General features: G+C 30.1%; 3 protein-coding genes across 5 annotated transcripts; 1 reads left to right on the top strand and 2 right to left on the bottom strand.

Annotated features, from left to right (window-relative positions):
- Positions 1-6,948: 6,948 nt before the first annotated feature.
- On the bottom strand, positions 6,949-11,480 carry LOC107068719 (uncharacterized). The gene is made up of 3 exons (XM_015325461.2): positions 11,271-11,480; positions 10,567-10,684; positions 6,949-8,026 (listed from the first exon to the last, which is right to left on the bottom strand). The coding sequence occupies exons 1-3, from the start codon at positions 11,433-11,435 to the stop codon at positions 7,842-7,844; spliced, it is 468 nt and encodes a 155-aa protein (XP_015180947.1). The 5' UTR covers positions 11,436-11,480; the 3' UTR covers positions 6,949-7,841.
- Positions 11,481-12,754: 1,274 nt separating this feature from the next.
- Positions 12,755-13,551, top strand: LOC107068653 (uncharacterized). The gene is made up of 3 exons (XM_015325334.2): positions 12,755-13,097; positions 13,169-13,284; positions 13,361-13,551. Exons 1-3 carry the CDS (start codon positions 12,756-12,758, stop codon positions 13,524-13,526), a joined length of 624 nt encoding a protein of 207 aa, XP_015180820.1. The 5' UTR covers position 12,755; the 3' UTR covers positions 13,527-13,551.
- A 112-nt stretch (positions 13,552-13,663) lies between these two features.
- On the bottom strand, positions 13,664-18,372 carry LOC107068536 (uncharacterized). 3 transcript variants are annotated; one of them, XM_089174229.1, is made up of 8 exons: positions 18,234-18,372; positions 18,035-18,158; positions 17,195-17,324; positions 16,747-16,948; positions 15,236-15,658; positions 14,834-15,157; positions 14,344-14,760; positions 13,664-14,265 (listed from the first exon to the last, which is right to left on the bottom strand). In XM_089174229.1, the coding sequence occupies exons 5-8, from the start codon at positions 15,545-15,547 to the stop codon at positions 14,047-14,049; spliced, it is 1,272 nt and encodes a 423-aa protein (XP_089030355.1). In that variant the 5' UTR covers positions 15,548-15,658; positions 16,747-16,948; positions 17,195-17,324; positions 18,035-18,158; positions 18,234-18,372; the 3' UTR covers positions 13,664-14,046. The 3 variants fall into 3 exon arrangements, with proteins under 3 accessions (XP_089030355.1, XP_089030354.1, XP_015180562.1); XM_089174228.1 differs by having other exon boundaries at positions 16,599-16,948; positions 18,035-18,261; XM_015325076.2 differs by having other exon boundaries at positions 18,035-18,261.
- Positions 18,373-18,432: the final 60 nt, after the last annotated feature.

The raw sequence follows: 18,432 nt of genomic DNA, 5'->3' as shown, positions 1-18,432 counted from the left end.
CTCCAGATACTTAATAATTCCTGTGTATGGCCCCAAGCATGTTTCTGTTTGTAATGTTTGTAGCAAATAGTCACTTAGTAAATATAATGTGTAATTCGGTGTCTCACCGATTGTGTTTTTGTATGTAACTGTTATGTATTTTTTAGGATACTGGATAATCCAGCATTCTAGTATAGCATTTTTAATAGGACTGTAATAAAACTCTACTATATGTTGGGATAGATATCTGTTTTGGTAACTCTTCAAAGTCTTTGTCAGTGCAATGGTCACTCATATCTTATTTTTGTATCATGATTAGGTTGAACTATAAATGATTTGTTCGAGTTTATAGTGAATTTAATTGACTGGCAGTAATAATCTTCTTTCATCTATAAAAGCTTACACATGCCTGTTGTCAGTATTAAATTATCCAGATAAGAAGAGTCTCATTGTCCAACCAGTGAGAATGACTCCCAGTTATAGGGAGGCGATGACAGACTACTGTATAACAAAGTCTATCCGAGTAATCGACTGTAATTAAATAAATGTAATGCAGGATGTTCTTTGCCTTATTTATAATGTATAATACAGTTGAAGCTTTGGATCATCTTGAAGAGTCTATTTATAATGGTTATAAGGAATAGAGATATTGGCTATGTCTTGTGGTTTTGGTGAGTTTAAGTCAGGTATAAGTAACAACCGTTTTTCTGTGGTGATGTTAGGTACAAGTTGTGCTCTTATTAGTGCAATGGCTTCCTTTTCTAAAAAGGTAATGACTGGAAAGATTCCTTTCAGATGAGAATATTCAATTTTGATTACAGTATGCATATTTTCTTTGGTTATGGTGATAGACAGATGTTTCTGAAGATTGTTTATTTGCAATTACATCTAAACAGCTCTTATTACGAATAATAAATCACCATCAGGTGTAATCATATAAACTAAAGTGAAAATGTTCTGAAGGTCATCTGTAAAAGATGTTATGACATATAAGAAAATATTGAGTTATACGATTGCCTTTTTCTCCGTAAGTGTATAAGCTGTACAAAGTTCTTAGATGTCTGTATTGTTTTAGGCTATCGAGCATGATGTAAAGGTTTTTGTCATCTCCAAATATCTTTAAAAAGTAGTTAAAAGTATTTACAAAATAATTAGAATTAGAAACACAATAAAATATAAAGGATTTAAAGAATAATGTTACTTGTAGTCTATTACATTTGGCAAGATTTACAAAAGATATAGACAAAACCTCTATTGCTTTATTTTCTAGTGTGGTAATCGATAATAATTCCATAATTTGTTTAATGCTTGAGATGATACTTTCAACTTCCTCCACTTATAGGGTGCTCCTAGCTTTCAATTTAGTTGTAGATCCGAAATATGGTTTGTAAATTTCTTTGTTGTATGCTTTGTTTAAGGGGTTACGCTACCCTGGCTCTCGGAAAAATAGCCATAAATTTAAACTATTTTTTATATATTTATATAGTACTTTTATAAACAATTTACAATATTAAAAATTACAAAAAAAATGGCTGAGATATAAGCTGATATGTAGAGCCTTGATTTGAAAACCTTTACTGATGGTGTAACAGATGTTCTGAAAAAAAAAAAATAATAATTTTTTAATAATAAGGAAAGTAATGGCTAAGACCTCATTGAGGGAAAAAATTTTTAAAATTTTTTGTAGAAATAGCAGCTGTTTGAAAAAATACTTCAAATATTTTTTGAAATTTTGAGTTTAAAAAATGAATTACTTTTGAACATGACACCCAACAAAAAAAAACAGTTCGATAAGGTCTTAGACAATCTTATGAAGTGTAATTACTATAATTTTCAAACAAATCGGTTGAAATATTGAGATATCGTGTTCACTGTTTTGAAAAAAGTAGTTTAGAGAAAAACGCAAAAGAAAAAAAAGTACGACGTAAGCTTTTTTAAATCAAATTTTTGTTTAACACTTTAAGTGCCACATCAGTCCTTACAGATCGACGGTAGACTTTCCATTTAGGCCACGTTGGTCCCTAGAGGACTGACGGCAGACTTATCGTCAGTGATCCCATTCGTACGATAATTTGAAGCCTTGTACGATCCAAAATTCTGCCTGTACGATAATTTTCGATTTTATGGTAATTATCACTGTCCAATTTTGAATTTCGAAAACTTGATGACCTTTTTTTTTGTCTCTTTCTCCCTGCTGTACGCCGTATTTACGATATTTACTATAGGTTTTTTGAACTTGAAGACTAGAAAAAAAGGTCATCAACTTGGCAATTTTCCGGTGTGTACGATAATTTTACGCCCCTGTGTCGATCAGACGAACAAAAGTCTCTGGGATCACTGCTTATCGTTCTTCTATCGCAGTGCGTGTGTCGGTCCTTGCGTACTTGTGAGACTGAACATTTAAATTATGTGATATCGGTTATTTTTGGTCAATGCTTCAAGGAAAAGAATATAATACTTAAAAACATTAATGTTATTTATTAAAACAAGAGAAGCAAAGGTGAGGTTTCTGTGTACATTGGTTACAAAAGGTTGTTACTTTTTACGTTACATTTCTAGCTGTCTTTCATCCTAATATTTGTACATTCTGATTATTATCTGCAAGTGGAGATTTAAACATACGAGGACAAGTCAAGGTCCTGAATCCGAGTTACGTTACCTGATATCTATCTATACTCTGACTCGCCTAACGGCAGCGGCCCTGCAGGGCTCACCTGACGGCTGACTGTGGCTTGAACGGAAAGGCATTAAAATTCGGCGTGGCGCTTAACGTGTTAAATTACTTTTAATTTACGATTCCTGAAGTGTACATGAGGTCTTCATGAGGTATATGAGGAAATTGCTGTGATGTCCTTTGATTCCTTTTGTGCTGCTCTTTTTAATTTTCTAGCCTCTTTAATCTCCCGTTGCGTTCTTACGTTTGCTGTACAATCAGAAGCGATCGTAAGACTACGAAACTATTCGAAGCTAGCACCTTAATTTTATTGAATCTTATCGGAAGTATCGAAGCATTGACGTTATACTCCCACCACTCGCATCTTCCACTACATATCAGGGTACGACGCCTTGCTAGCCCCTTTAGAAAGAACCGTCCTATTTTTCTGCTGGACGCCTACGATGATACATCTTTATCGACGAGAGACCAACGAAGAACAGATAAAGAGGATGAAGAAGGGAAGTGTACCAGTAATCTATATACTTCCTCAGCGGTCTTTCTTGCGAGACCACGATGTACGTGAGGCGAAATATAATACATGACGACTCCCAAAGAGGAGAATACCGCATGTATTGATACACAACCGAAGTAATCTTTGATTGGTCGCTTTGACTATTATAAACAACAAATAGGGTTTTTTATGCCGCAAGGCTTTTTCCTTGACGAGCTAATAAACTTAATATAATCATCTGAGAACTCCATGCTTGAGAAATCTGAGTACATACATTGGTTATGGATATTATATATATATATCCATCATTAAATATATTAGCTACAATATAAGATAGAATTTCAATAATTTTTGCCCTACTGTAATGTATTTTTGGAGCCATAGACCAAATTATAACGTTCAGATTTTCATTGTTATTTTGGGTATATCCTTTCAAACAACATTCCAATAAATCGTTATCAGTTAATATATCGTACACCGGTTTAATTACTTCTTGGACAATTACAGAAATAGAATTTGTATGTTTATACGAATCCAAAGTTCCAGAGGCTTTTGCTTTTTGATACGAAAACCAGGTATCATCGCCGGATGGGCACTTGTCATGTTGTGGATCAGTAGATATTTTATGGTAATAAGTTGCTTATATCGTATCTTTCATGATTTCAACTGATGTATTTATACTTCTTCTAATTGCAAGACCATAGTAAATTGTTAATTCATCAATAATATCGGTTGTGAACTTTCCTCTACCACCTATACCAGCATTATCTTTTTTTATTTTACGTAATTGCGTCCTTTCTGCACGTTTTGCACAAGAAATTTTCAAACACACACTCATACTAATATAAGATCATCAAAAGCGACAAAGGTGGTACATTTATGTGGTTTTCCAATTACTAGGGATCCTGTAGGAGGGATGCACCATTCATATTCAGCTCATGTGCCATTGGCTGAAAATTTTGGGGGACCGCTTGAATTTATAATAATTTTTTCGTGTAACCTATTCTATTTTAATATAAATTTTTAATTATCATTAAATATAGTTCATTTTTTTTCTGTATTTGATACAATTCATTATTTCATAATTATTTCAATGTTTGAATCATTTGCGCGCAAAATCGAGTTCCGGTCCCCCAGCAATGTACATGGCGCATCCCTCCTATAGGATTCTTACCAATTACAGTATTAAAGCGTTTTATGCGGCATAATGCTCAACGTTGAATGTTTCAATTAGAGCAACGCTTCGCACAATCGAGCACTCTCAAAAGTACTGCTTTCGCGCAGTAATCCCAGAGACTTTAGTTCGTCTGATCGACACAGGGGCGCAAAATTATCGTACACACCGGAAAATTATCGTACGCCCCGGGAAAATTTTGAATTCTAATAATTTCTCGAATGAGATTTTCAAAATGTGGAAAAAAAGTGCAAGTTCCAACTTTTTCAAAGTTGATGACCTTTTTTTTCTGTTGTCTTCAAGTTCAAAACCCTATCGTAAAAACGGTGAAAACGGCGTACGGCAGGGAAAAAGACTTGTTCGTATAGAGATCGTACATAAATCGTACACATATCGTACACAGATCGTGGCGGTGGTTCTCGAAATTTCGATTCACTATAGGAAAATCGTACCCGTTTGCAAAATTTGATGACTAAAAAAAAAAAAAAATAAGTCTATGAATATTTTTTTTTCAACACTGAACTTAGCGCACTCTGCTGGTGCGCTTGAAAACTAATTCACGTTTCAACTAAGCATTAGCACAATTCGGCATTGTGCGCCACTGCTCGCACTACACGTATTATGCTCTGTAATTGGAAAACCATATTAGTTTCCCGACCGTCTTTTCTTGCTAAGCACTCCCGCCCGAAACTCTTACTCTTGGCAAGGTAAACTTAAAATTGCTATAACTTCGGTAATACTTTAAATGTTTTTATGATTGAAGGCTTAAAACTTCTTGAAAGTTTAAACAATTTATTAAATGAAAAAAAATCAATTTTTTGAAAATGTTAGGGTGGCGTAACCTCTTGAAATCAATCTTTTGCTATTCTATTATTAACCAGTTAACTGTGACGTTCCATTTTGAAAGTGCGCACCCCTATGTGTCTCAAAAGTCGACCGATTATATATATATCAATACTGTAAATATTCAAACTTTACTTGTTGAAAACTTTTATCGATAAGAATTTATGATGTATACTGACATGTTAAAGAAATTCATAGGATTTTTTTTCAATTATTATCATATTATTTATTTCATTTACTCTTTAAAGAAATTTAATTCTTAATGAACAAGAATGATAAAATTAGTTGATAAATGTTATTTTCGAAATATACATATATCTCTATATTTAGTCATTTTAAAAACAGCTTTATTTGAACGCCTTTGTGAAATAATTTAGTATTAAGAACATAATTTCAGTACTAAGATCTAGTAAGTTCTGTTAATAAAGGTAACGTTGATGTACAGTTCAAACATGTTTTCCTAAGTTGCGTCGTGGAGAAAGTCAGGATGACGACATTTACACACTCGATATTGTAGGACGACTATATCATTTAGCTAACTTGTCCCATAATATAATATGCCTCGGGTTATTCCCCTCAAGAACATCGATCCTTGTGACGTATCGATACTACTTTGAGACTCTGCTGCGAGTTGTCGCTGCGGCGCAGTACGTTCCTCGTAACTAGGGATCCTATAGGAGGGATGCGCCATGTACATTGCTGGGGGACCGGAACTCGATTTTGCGCGCGAATGATTCAAACATTGAAATAATTATGAAATAATGAATTGTATCAAATACAGAAAAAAAATGAACTATATTTAATGATAATTAAAAATTTATATTAAAATAGAATAGGTTACACGAAAAAATTATTATAAATTCAAGCGGTCCCCCAAAATTTTCAGCTAATGGCACATGGGCTGAATATGAATGGCGCATCCCTCCTACAGGATCCCTACTCGTAACTAAGCGCTAGGGACTTTCCGTTGGCTCCTACACCTTCTATTAACATAAATCGATTTCTTTCCTAATGTAAATTTTCTTGAGAAAAAAATTAGGCAGAACCTGTTTATCCATATTAACGAAAGTATTATACTTCCTTTCACGGAGGATAGATACCAGGAGTTCGAACGTAATGTTGAAAGAACGGTATCAATTTAGGAGACAAGATATTTTGCCGGTAGGGCGCGCTACTCTTTACAGAGTACTCGTTTAAATACTTACGCGAGAAGTCTTGTTGCTATTGACAGCAATGAAAAAAAATATTTTGAGAAACGTGAAGTTAAATAAAAGTTTAAGGAAATTTTTAGAAACCTCAAACGTTTTTAACTCAGCAATATCAAGAAGTTTAAGAGATAATCTGCAAAGTTAAAAACATCTGATATTAATAAATCATAATACAAAAATAAGTAGGCACCAAACCATTTTGTTTAAAAAAAAATAGATTTATACAAAAAAAAATTTTTTAAAATTGAGTTTATAGTTCATTTTTAATCTTTCCATGTAAAACTATTAAAAATTGTCTCTATGAAAATTTACTAGTAAAAATATTTTTTAAAATTGTCAAATGCCTAGTATCACGATAAATATACTTGATGAAAAAAAAATAATAAATAAGTTATTGTCAAACATATTATTTATTAATAGTACAAATAAAACATATTTAATATTTAAAAATCAAATTATTATAGTTTTAAGAGTATCCGGAATATTGCTTTCGTAATGGAGAATTTTAAATTATTTTTTAAATTAGAGTGATTAATTTTTTTTATTGATGGTAAATATGAATTAAAATAATTTCGCATTTTTTCGAGATTTTTTAGATTTAATTTTTCTTTCCGTAGCACTTTTATTAAAACATTTGACAAGAAAATGCCCCCGCATTATTAAAAAATTGTTAATAATTTTTTTTGTTAATTCTTTCTTATGCTCATCACAGCCAACAAAAATCGAGATATTCCTTTTAGAAACATCATCTAATATTTCAAACATTGTGTCAATCTTCTCTGTTTTTGTATCAACCACCATTAACACAACTTCTTCTAAGCTTTTTATTTAATTTAATTTATTTTTACATTCACGAGCCAGGTTAACCAGTCCGTATTTACGTGTAACAATAATAATAGTATCGGTACGTTCTGAATACTTGCGCAGCTAGTGGCAAAAAAAAGAACTATGATCTGGGTCAAGAAATGATTACCACAAATAATGTGAAAAATCCTATACCGTTCGGACTCCTGGTATCTATCCTCCATGCTTCCTTTTATATACACACACAAGTACATGGCGCGTAACACGCACGCACGCGCACTCCATGCCATAATTTGAAATGTTAATTGACTGATGTTAGATTATTGTCTGAGTTATTTTATATTATTTATTTTATTTCATTCTTTTATATATCATATATATGTTTAGAAATTTGATGTAAATAGGCTTAATTATGTGATAATGCCTGATGGAAGTATATTACTATCTTTCTTTTTTAAAATTAAACGTTTAATATTCAATATAATTTGACTAAATTGTAAAAAATAAATATTGAAATGTACTTATTCTCATTGCATATACAATGGCAATAACAAATTGAACTGTTTCACATTTTTAAAAATTATCTAAAAATGATACAGAGAAAAATTTAAATAATGTTAAGAAAGAAAGAAAAAAATATATATATATAATATATACAATTATCTTTTATGTCAATTTCTTTTGATGATTCAAACACTTTTTAAAATGCTTTGAACAAAATGGATAAAGAGTAGGGTGATCGCACGTTCTACAAGCAGCTGCAAGATGTGAGCAACATCTCAGACTCTCACGACAACAAGATGCCCAAAAATCGGGACCTGCTGCGGCACAATTATGACAATAACAGTCTCCTGAAAAAAAATATATTTATACACAAAAAAAATAAGATAACAAATATCTTACATAGAAAGTATTATCATAAAACGATTTTTTCATTTTATACGATCGTTTGAAAGCAAATGTTTGATGTGGATTCATCTTCGGAGACAATTTTACTAATTTCAAGCTATGAAGTTTTTTATAACTGTATTTTTATTAATATAATTTATAAAACACCCCCTATTATGAAGCTCTCTTTCGATTTTTGAATTCGATTAAAATTATATCCGAACTATGAATCGTAAACAGGTTTAACACATAAGATACAAATTTGTGCAAAAAAGAAAAAAACCATAGAAAAAGGACCACTAAAAAAGCAACAAAAAAAAGTAAAAATTATCATACGTTTCACGTACACCGCACGTGAAACTTTTCACCGATTTGGAAACTGGTTTTAAATCTACATAGATACGCAACTCTTGTTAGCATTTTTGTATGTATGTGTACTAGGGTGGGTCAAAAAAATGACTTTTTTTTTTTTCAAGTGCCACAGAAAAATGGGTTGCTAGACACTTTAAAACAATTCTCACCAAATATGAGCTCTTAATTTTAATAGGAAGATCCTCCGCATCGCAGTTTTTTATTTTTTTGTCAGTCCAATAGATTATTAATATAATTTCCAATAGATTATTAATTAAAAATATAATTTCATTTTTGTTTGTGAATTTTATAATTTGACAATAAATGAATATTAAAAAGTGCACAATACAAATTTTTGTAGGAAATTAACTGCTCTATAAAAATGGTGTCTAATGTTTTGGCGATTAAATTAAGCGTTCAAAAGATATTCAGGGACAGAAATCAGTACACATGAAAGTTTGATGATGTTTGAAAAATGAAATTTGTCTAAAAATCATCAAATTTAAATCTTCAATATCATTCAAATGGTGAGGCTTACGGAAAAAATATAAGATACCTTTTTTGTAGAGCATTAAATTTCCTACAAAATTCGTCTAGAACATTTTTCTGTACAATCAATAAATAATGAGGTATGAATTTTAATCTATTGGACTGACAAAAAAATAAAAAACTGCGATGCGGAGGATCTTCCTATTAAAATTAAGAGCTCATATTTGGTGAGAATTGTTTTAAGGTGTCTAGCAACCCATTTTTCCGTGGCACTTGAAAAAAAAAAATAAGTCATTTTTTTGACCCACCCTAATGTGTACATATATATGCACATATGTAAAATTAAATAATACAATGATTTGGTCGCCGAAGTATCATTTCTTATTTCAAAGAATGCTTGAGAATGACAGCTAGTTTCATTTATAACAAGATACGCCTCTAATGTAAAAATATACTTTTAATATGGTTATCTATCAATGGGCGTTGTCCGAATGCTTCAAGCTCTTTTATATACATAAATTATTATTAGTTATTTATGAATGTGTACTATGCATATACATATACAAACTGAAATCAGGTTAAATACAAACGAAAAGTGTAATGCGTCAACTTTGTTTCCCGCGCAGCAACATAAAAGAAACCAGACAAGCGAAAGTGACAATTTTTCAAACATAGAAAAAAAGAAACGAAGACCTGAAAGAGAAACTATTGTGCTTTGCGTTATTTATTTTTTTTTTTTTTCATTTAAAAGCTCCTGTTAATACGAGCGAGAACGTTTCCGTTACATACTCGTTTCACGCCTGTCATTGACTAAAAACAGAAATAATACAAGTACTTTATAGGAGTGGCTATTGTCAAGGTTACCTTTTGCATTGTAACGTAGTTATTTCTTTTGTTTTTCTTTTCTTTTCCTTGTCAGTATAAAAATGGAAGGAATCATTTTTGATATCGTATAAGTTCCTTCATCAAGCTTTATAATGAAATGAAACTTATTTAATCTCTTCATTATCATTTCATTTAATTTCGGATAATACTAAAAATTTCCCATAAACCTCGTCACCTGAATTCGTGCGACGTTTGTATTGTCTATTTGAGGATGATTTTAATAAGAATTTGAAAAGAAAAGTGTGAATATCAATTTAATAAAAGTATTAAATTTATATGCACAAATCATAATAAATTATTTCTATAACCAAAAATAGTTTTTTATTCCAAATTTTTTCTGAATATGAAATTTAATACATAATAAATGTATACATATGTAATAAAAGACTAAAGGCCTCATGGGATTTTTTTCTTTTATTCAGGTGACAATTTAAGTGATTATATTTTATTTGCTAAGGATATTATTAATATGATAATAAGATATCCTTCATTACATAAGGAAAAATATACAAAAAATAATAAAAAGTTTACACACACACACAGTCTCAAATTCTTATCTCCAACACACCGAACATTTCTTCAATTCTCGACTCTTCACTCTTTCACTCCGACGCTTCACTCTTTACTCAGATTCGATACTCTTACTCTCACTCTGGCAATTTTACTCTGACACAACACGCACGCAGGCACGCACACACCTAACTAACGGTAACACTTTCCATACTTCTCATATACTCACATTCCTAGATTTGTATTCTATTAATAAATTAATCATTACCTTCTGGACAATCAACGGATCTACGAGCTTCTGCTCTTCTACACTCTAGACCTTCTTCACTTTTTGGACAAGATGTTGAGGATTCCTCAATCGAATTTTCACCGAGCAACGCATTAATCTAAAAGCAATAATAAATATGATAATTTTCTCTTAATTAGAGACAAATTTATTCATCTATGTCGATCGTTTATGCATACCACAGCGAGATCAACATTTCTAGTTCTACATCTATTACAAAACAAATCACGATTGACATTTTCCTACATATGGTATGTACGCTCGACCACACACTGTCGTTTTTCCTATTTAAAATTAACGAATTTTTTTTACAAATGCAAGTAAGAAGGAGAGAGTCGAACATAATTCGTTAATAGTCAATTAAACGAAAAAAAAATCTTTTTCTATCTTTAAAAATATAAAGAGAATAAACTAATACAAGGTTATGCTATTTAAATTCTACAATTTCTTAAATGTCCTTCAATCAATTTCAAATCGATTAATTGAATAGATTTGGATTGTTATTGCTACGAATTTCTTCGATCAGTAAAAGAGCGGGAAATATATGAAACCATTTGAAATGTATGATTTATCTAAAAGAAACGCATCGGACGTCGTGAAATCGAGTATTTTGCTTACTTTCTCATACGTAAGTATATAAGTACTTATGTATGTCTCAATAAACACACAATGTCTGTTTCACTTACCCGCTTAAATGCTCCCGGTTTGGAAAACATCCTGACCAATTTCGCGAGCGCATCCTCGTTTCGCGTTTCTTCCGTAGCATCGGTTACATTTTCCTCTGCATAACATTGTAAACAATTGATTAGCATAACAATAAATAAGCACAATAACGTGTCCCGCAAGGACATATTGTAAAGGATTCAATTCAACTTCACGTACAACGCAAATTTAAATCACGACTGAACAGGTGATTCAGAGAAGTGTCCTCTACTGCTTTAGATATATCTTTCTCTCTCCTTCTCTCCCCCTCTCTCTCTCGGTACTTCACTTTCTAGTGGGGATACGTATTTATATATTGGATATACATATATATTATATGGATGGAAGACGCACATTCGTCTTCACATCGTTTCAAACATTGATCTAATTAGATTTACTAATTTTAAAATAACGAATATGAACATTTTCATATCGTTGAAATTTACAAACTTCATATATATTTTTTACATATGTTAAAATTACATTAATTAGTATATTTGGTGTCAAACATTTTGATCGCTGCTGTTGTACAAGACTTCGATCGAAAAAAACGCGCGAAATATTACATTTTTAAAATTTGCAATACGATGCCTAAAAAAGAAATAAAAGGAATTTACTTTTTATATAAAATAAAATAAAGAATTTATCTTTGATTTTGTAGAAATGATTAAGTCGTTTATATGCCAAAGAGATAAATTCTACTTTTAGAAATGTACTTTTTAAATTTCAGCATTCAATTATTAGATTGGTATTAAACTTTTTATATTTAAAATAAGTTTTTTTAATAATTTGCTTTAAAGAATAAAATGACCACAATTGTGTAGTAGTTAAATAATAAATGATATAACAATGCATGTTTCACGTATTTATACAATTAAAGAAAAGAAAACATGCTTTGACAGACAAAGAAGAGATGATTTAGCAAAATAATCGATATCTATAACGATCGATGGCATCACACGTTATCTAATAATACACGCGATTTTCCAAGAACAATCATCTAATGTGATTTTTAATCTTTTAGCAAATGGCTGATACTGAAACGTCTTTTGTCGACAATTATACGCCACTACGTTGCTTGGCTAATATTATATAAAAAAATTAAAAATATATTTAATTATTTGAAATTAAGTATTACTATATAAAAATTGGCGCGAACGTTTAATGAAGATTTAGTAACCTTTGAAAGAAGAAGTATTGGAAATGAAAGAAAAAATTGATAGCAAGTATTCCAAGAAATGAAACAATTAAGTTTATTAAGATTTCCTAGATAAAGGTTGCGTTATCTTACGTTGAATGTTCCTTTGTGTTGAATAAGCATGAAATGAAGAAGGCACGATTATTATAGTACGCTCCCGAGTTTACGTTCGCAGAGACCGGTCAGCAACATGTCGGCGTTGGCAGAAGACGGAACATCGACCAATCGTCTTTAAGGTGGTTAATAACAATCGCATAAATGACATCGGGCAATGACGCGTTTCAAAATTCAAAGAATGAAATTTTTTATATTTTTGTCAATCTTTTTACTCGGCCAAATCGTGGTGTGCAGTGGAAGCTTTCGAGAACGAAGTACCGGGCGTGAACTCTTCGAAACAAAAATCTTACGTAAAGAAAAAAATGTGCAATATAATGAGGAATCCTCTTCATCATTGTCATCTTCACCGTCATCATCGTCATCACCGACGAAGAAAGTCATCGATGAAGGGAATAAACAGAAGGGTGATGTTAAACCGCTAACTAATATAACCTCAAAGTTGCCTGGTGAAGTTTCAAATGGAACGATACAGACGACAACAGTAACGTCAAAAGAGGTTGGTTAGACCTAACTAACTATAAACACGGCATTAGAATATTATGCAATATAAATATTTTTCTTGTATAGTACACAGAAGAAGGTCATCAAGCGTCCTTGAATTCTGGAGCTCTCCTACGTGGCTTTTGCGTCTTTATAGGATTGAGTATTTTGGTTATGGCCTATATCGTATTCCGTAATTTTAGGTATGCACTGCCATAAATTAATGTAACTTTTGTTTTAACGTTTCTAAATTAACTAATTTTAAAACTCTCTTTATAGGTTAAGTAAAACGCGGGCACAAATGATTCGAAAGTACGGTATCCTTGCTCATAGGCAAGACGTTGAAATGCGACCATTACCGCTAGAAGAAGAAGACGACGAAGATACTACTGTTTTTGATGCCAGCAATGTTTTGACTAATAGTGCTCAACATCTGAACTTATGAAACTGTTTACGTTAGGAACATGTCATTTTCTGTGCTTTTATGTATGGTATATTAACAATATGCCTCTTTATTAGTTTATTAAATCGGACTAAGAATCTTTTTAGAAATGACATTTGTACAAAACAAGAGAAAAAAGATACTTTATAATTGCATCTTTATTTAATGGCATTATTATATTACTAACAAAATGAAAACAATATATTCGTGCATATTGGCTGTAATGATTCTGCTATGTAGCATTGAATATATTATTATCGTCAAAATATTCTTTGTCTTTCTAATACAAATATAGTACTATATATATATATATATATATATATAGTACTATTAAATATGCGGCACCCATTGTTCATGTATTTATAAAAAAATATCGGGTGGCCACATCTACTACTACACAAAGTAAACTATGTTATTATAACTAAAACTAAACAAATACAGATTATCTCTATTTTATTTAATGCTAAATATTTAATAAAAATTATTTATAAAATGGATTAAATTTTACTTATATTTTTAAATTTCATAAAAACCCATTTTCTACAGCATGAACAATTATATCTGCTAAACGTAATCTTTTTTTCTGTGTATCTAAATTACCAATTGACCATATATCATCTATGTTTACTGCTTCATCTCCTTTTACTAATGTTTCGAGGTCAAATGCCTGTGAATTAGGTAACATTGCAAATGGTAGAGCTTCTAATGCAAAAACAATTCCATAGAAAAATTGTTCTTTTACCTGAAATGAAATTATATATGATATATTTATTATAATTCGTCAAAAATGCTATGTTTCGGTAAGTCAATTATTACATACTTCTTTCATAAACGTTTCCCATGAATACAATTTGTTTGCATCTGAGCCAAGTAAATTAATTACACTAGTTAATTTATCGTAATAAATTTTCAACATTTCATCGAATCGTTCTCTAAGAGTTTTGTTTGTACAAGAATAAATAAAGAATGCTAAGTCAAGAATTGGACTGACACAACGTGCTAACTGAAAATCGAGTAACAGCGCTTGTTTTCTGTTTCCTTCAATGTTACGTACTAAAACATTTGGAGCCCAAGAGTCTCCTTGATTTACAACTGATGTTGGAGCATCTACACGATCACATATTTTATAACACATTTCTACGAGTGAACCAAATTTGTAAGAAGTAAAACGCTTTAGCGCTTCACTGTTTGGATATTCAGTAGCTAATGCATGCGTTGCTATTCCCAATAATCGTTTCTACAAAATAGATCAGAATCTATGTACAGATAAACTAATGGAATTTTTAATCAAACATAGTAGTTTTACTTACATGAAATCTTTCATACCAACCCCAATATTTAGGACTAAAATACGTTTCTCTTAATTGCGATACACACTCCTTAAATTCTTCTTTATTTTGATCTTTGTGTGCAAACGAAATTGCATGAAAAGTAGCAAAAGCTTCTAAAATGACAGTACACTGTTCCATATCTACACAGTCTTGACGAGTTATAGGACCATATCCTAAATTGCAAACATTTTCTAAAATTAAATAGTCATTTTCACCATCTATTAATGATTTTAAGTGACGTGGAACACTTAGGATATGAGCTTGATTTTTGCTTTTGAGAAACTGTTCAAATTTTGGTATAACCTGAAAAGTAGATTTCAAATCAAATTTATTAAAGAGTTCAAAATAATACTTGTCAGAGAAAATATTCAATACAATTACCTTAGTATAAAATACGACCTCATTTTTAAAAAAATCTATACTTCGAAAAGATTTTCTTCTACCTAAATTTTTAGGTAGTGATTTTATCACAATATCGGTTTGTACAGGTTTGCCATTAGCAATACCATTTACCTTGACTTTGTTAACAATTGTTAAATAGCTATCACCTTTAACACTTGCATCATCAAAATCCCAATCGATTACTTTAACATCTTTTACATTATGTTCTGCTGCAAGTATACTTTCTAATACTTCTTTAGTAAGTTTAGCACTTACTGTATTTAGATCAACTTGGTTTCCCTTTTCACTCATTGCTGAATTTTTTCAAAGTCAAGTAAAAATCATTAAATCGTTGTCTGATACATAAACGAATTCGTATTTATTTTTTTAATTTATCTTTTTATCTTGTTATAAAACACGTGACTGTTTAAAAAAAAGATTTATTATTATTAAGATTTATTGCCTTTTTTATTTGAAAGTTTTATCAGTATCTTTATCAATATCTTTATCAGTTTATTCTGCTTATCTAATTTTTTTTTAGTTGAATAATAATAAAATTAAAAAATCTAACGAGATAAGTATTATAAATTAAAGTTTACTTATTTAATTATCAAGTAAAAGAATCAATTAAATAATATAAATTTTAATTTTATAAATTATTTTTGTTTTTCATTAATTATTATTTTTAACTCAAGTTCACCAAAATTTTTTGACGCTTATCTTTAATGTTTTACTAGTTTAATATGTCACATAAGTTACTAGATATTTAACATCAACTACATAAAATAATAGTTCTCAATACATACAATGAGGGACAATAGTATCCGTACAGTAAATATGTGAAAAAAAAGATCTGTATTTTCTGCATTATTAATTATAATGCATAATACCACATATATGTTTACATGTTATGCCCTAAAATTAGTAGTAAGTAATATAAATAAACAAAAGTTAATTATAATTTTTTGTAACTTATAAGACTTGAATATTCGTCGAATGGTGAAATTTTACCAGGCATAAGTATTCGTATATCGTTAGTAATAAATATAAATGTAATTGTTAGTATTTTATAGGATTCCCCTTTGGGCAAATAACTGCATGTAATCTATCAGGCATGTCTTGTAAGTTACAAAAACCATAATTAACTTTTGTTTATTTATATTACTTACTACTAATGTTTAGTGCATAACATGCAAACACATATATTGTATTACAATTAATAATGTAGAAAAGATCTTTTTCTTTTCACATATTTACTGTACTATGGAGAATTAGTGACATGAACTGTTCTTTGCCGGAAGAAAAAAAATACTGATTGTAAAATCGCTATACTTATTTAGTATTTAAAATTAAATGCACTTACAAATATAAAAACATCCTTTTTGTTTATGTTTATAAAACAATGCGTTAAATATAATTATTAAAATGTGAAGGACTTATTTCTAAGGATAATATAATGCAGAACAAAAATGTAAAAATAATGAGTAAACATTTAAAAAGAAATTACTTACTCAAACTATGGGAAAATCAAATTTTGAAAAGATATATAGTTACACAAAAGAAGTAATTTCTATACTGAATAGAAAGCATAACTCTCGGCTTATTTAACGGGTTAAGTCTCTCAATCTACATGTGGTAGATTGTCCCAGTCTAGATGTGGTGCTTTCTGATTGGTCTTGATATCGTCGATTACAATTGCTTTTTTTTTTCTTCCTGCAGATTATTCTCTATTAACTTTATAAAACAAGGAGATTATATTTATTGTTAAGTTTACTTGTAAGATAATATTTCTCATCCTTTATAAGAAAAATTTGTTAGAAAAGAATAAATAAAAATTGGACATATAAAATATAATTATTGAATAATATTTATTTATGTATTACTATAAATATTTCATAATTATATTAGTATATAATAGTAATATAGAAATATTGTTTTTAGGTGATTTTAAATAAATACCTGAAAGCTGTCAGTTTTTAATTATTTATTACATAATAAAAAGAATTTTTTTTTGTTATATAATTTCTTATCAATGGTGATAAGCATTTTTATCTTTATTTTGTCAGTTTATATCCATTACTAATATTCTCTAAAAAAAGATAGCAATTAATTTCTTTTTTCCCTTTGTATTTTATTCTTTTGAAATAATTTTTATTTGTTTTTCACAATGTTACAAATGATCAATAAAATTAAAAAAAAATTAAGAGTAAAGGTGCCTAGAAAAACAGTATTTTGAGAAAATTTCATAATTGTACTTTGAAAGGAACACATTAAAATGTCCATTTTCATTTTCTTTTCTTTGTGAAATTTCAAGTTTAGTTCTGAAATATTAAAAAAAAACTATTTGATTGATGTCTTATATCGATAAGTAATTAAACAATTAACAAGAGTCCATCATAATTCTCAAGTTGAAAAAAAAAACTTGAAATCAAATGTTTTTCGATTGCTCAGAAAATAATTGAGTTAGAGAACTGAATTTTCATCAAAATTCCTTCTTTTAGTAAGTTTTTAGTAAGTATAGTATTGTACTTTATTTAGTACAATACTATAGTACTGACAATTTCAAATTCAAATCAAGAAATCATTCAACATCTTGCTAGGAGCACAGTTTCAATAATCTTACTTAGTTATGCCTTTTATAAATATTTGTTTGAAAACGTAAAGAAGACAATTTTTTATTCTTCCTTCATATAATAAATTGCAAAAAATAAATACGTTTAAATTAGTCAACCATTATATATTATAGATAAAATAAATGCGTTCCTGTTTTCCAATTGTTTTGTATATATATATACATACATGTATATTTATCTGCATACCGTGCATTGATACGAAACATTTTCTACGAGTATATATGTAAAATTTTTTTTTCCAAAATTAGATGCCCACCAATGGCTATCTTAAAAATTGTCAGAGTTCCTCTCTAGAAGAATAAAAATACGATTCATAAGTTATGACGTCGTTAGGAGGAACCAGTAGTTGTAAAACCAGTTCCTACGAGAGAGAAAAAGTGTCCTCGAGAAAAGATGGTCCTTCGGCGTTCGCTATGCCCTCTGGATTATTCTTTTCAAGGTGTGCTCTCTACGTCTGCGCGTGAGCGTAAGGCAAGCGCAATGGTATGACGTATAAGAAGTAATGGTGCTGAGAGGTAAGGGGAACTTTACTCAGAGCAACCATAGAGAGAAAGAGAGAGAAAG

Source organism: Polistes dominula, unplaced genomic scaffold (genome assembly GCF_049000335.1).
Source record: "Polistes dominula isolate Pdom_NZ unplaced genomic scaffold, Pdom_raw_medaka contig_168, whole genome shotgun sequence".
In the NCBI taxonomy this organism is placed as follows: domain Eukaryota; kingdom Metazoa; phylum Arthropoda; class Insecta; order Hymenoptera; family Vespidae; genus Polistes; species Polistes dominula.
This window is presented reverse-complemented; position numbering and strand designations above follow the sequence as displayed.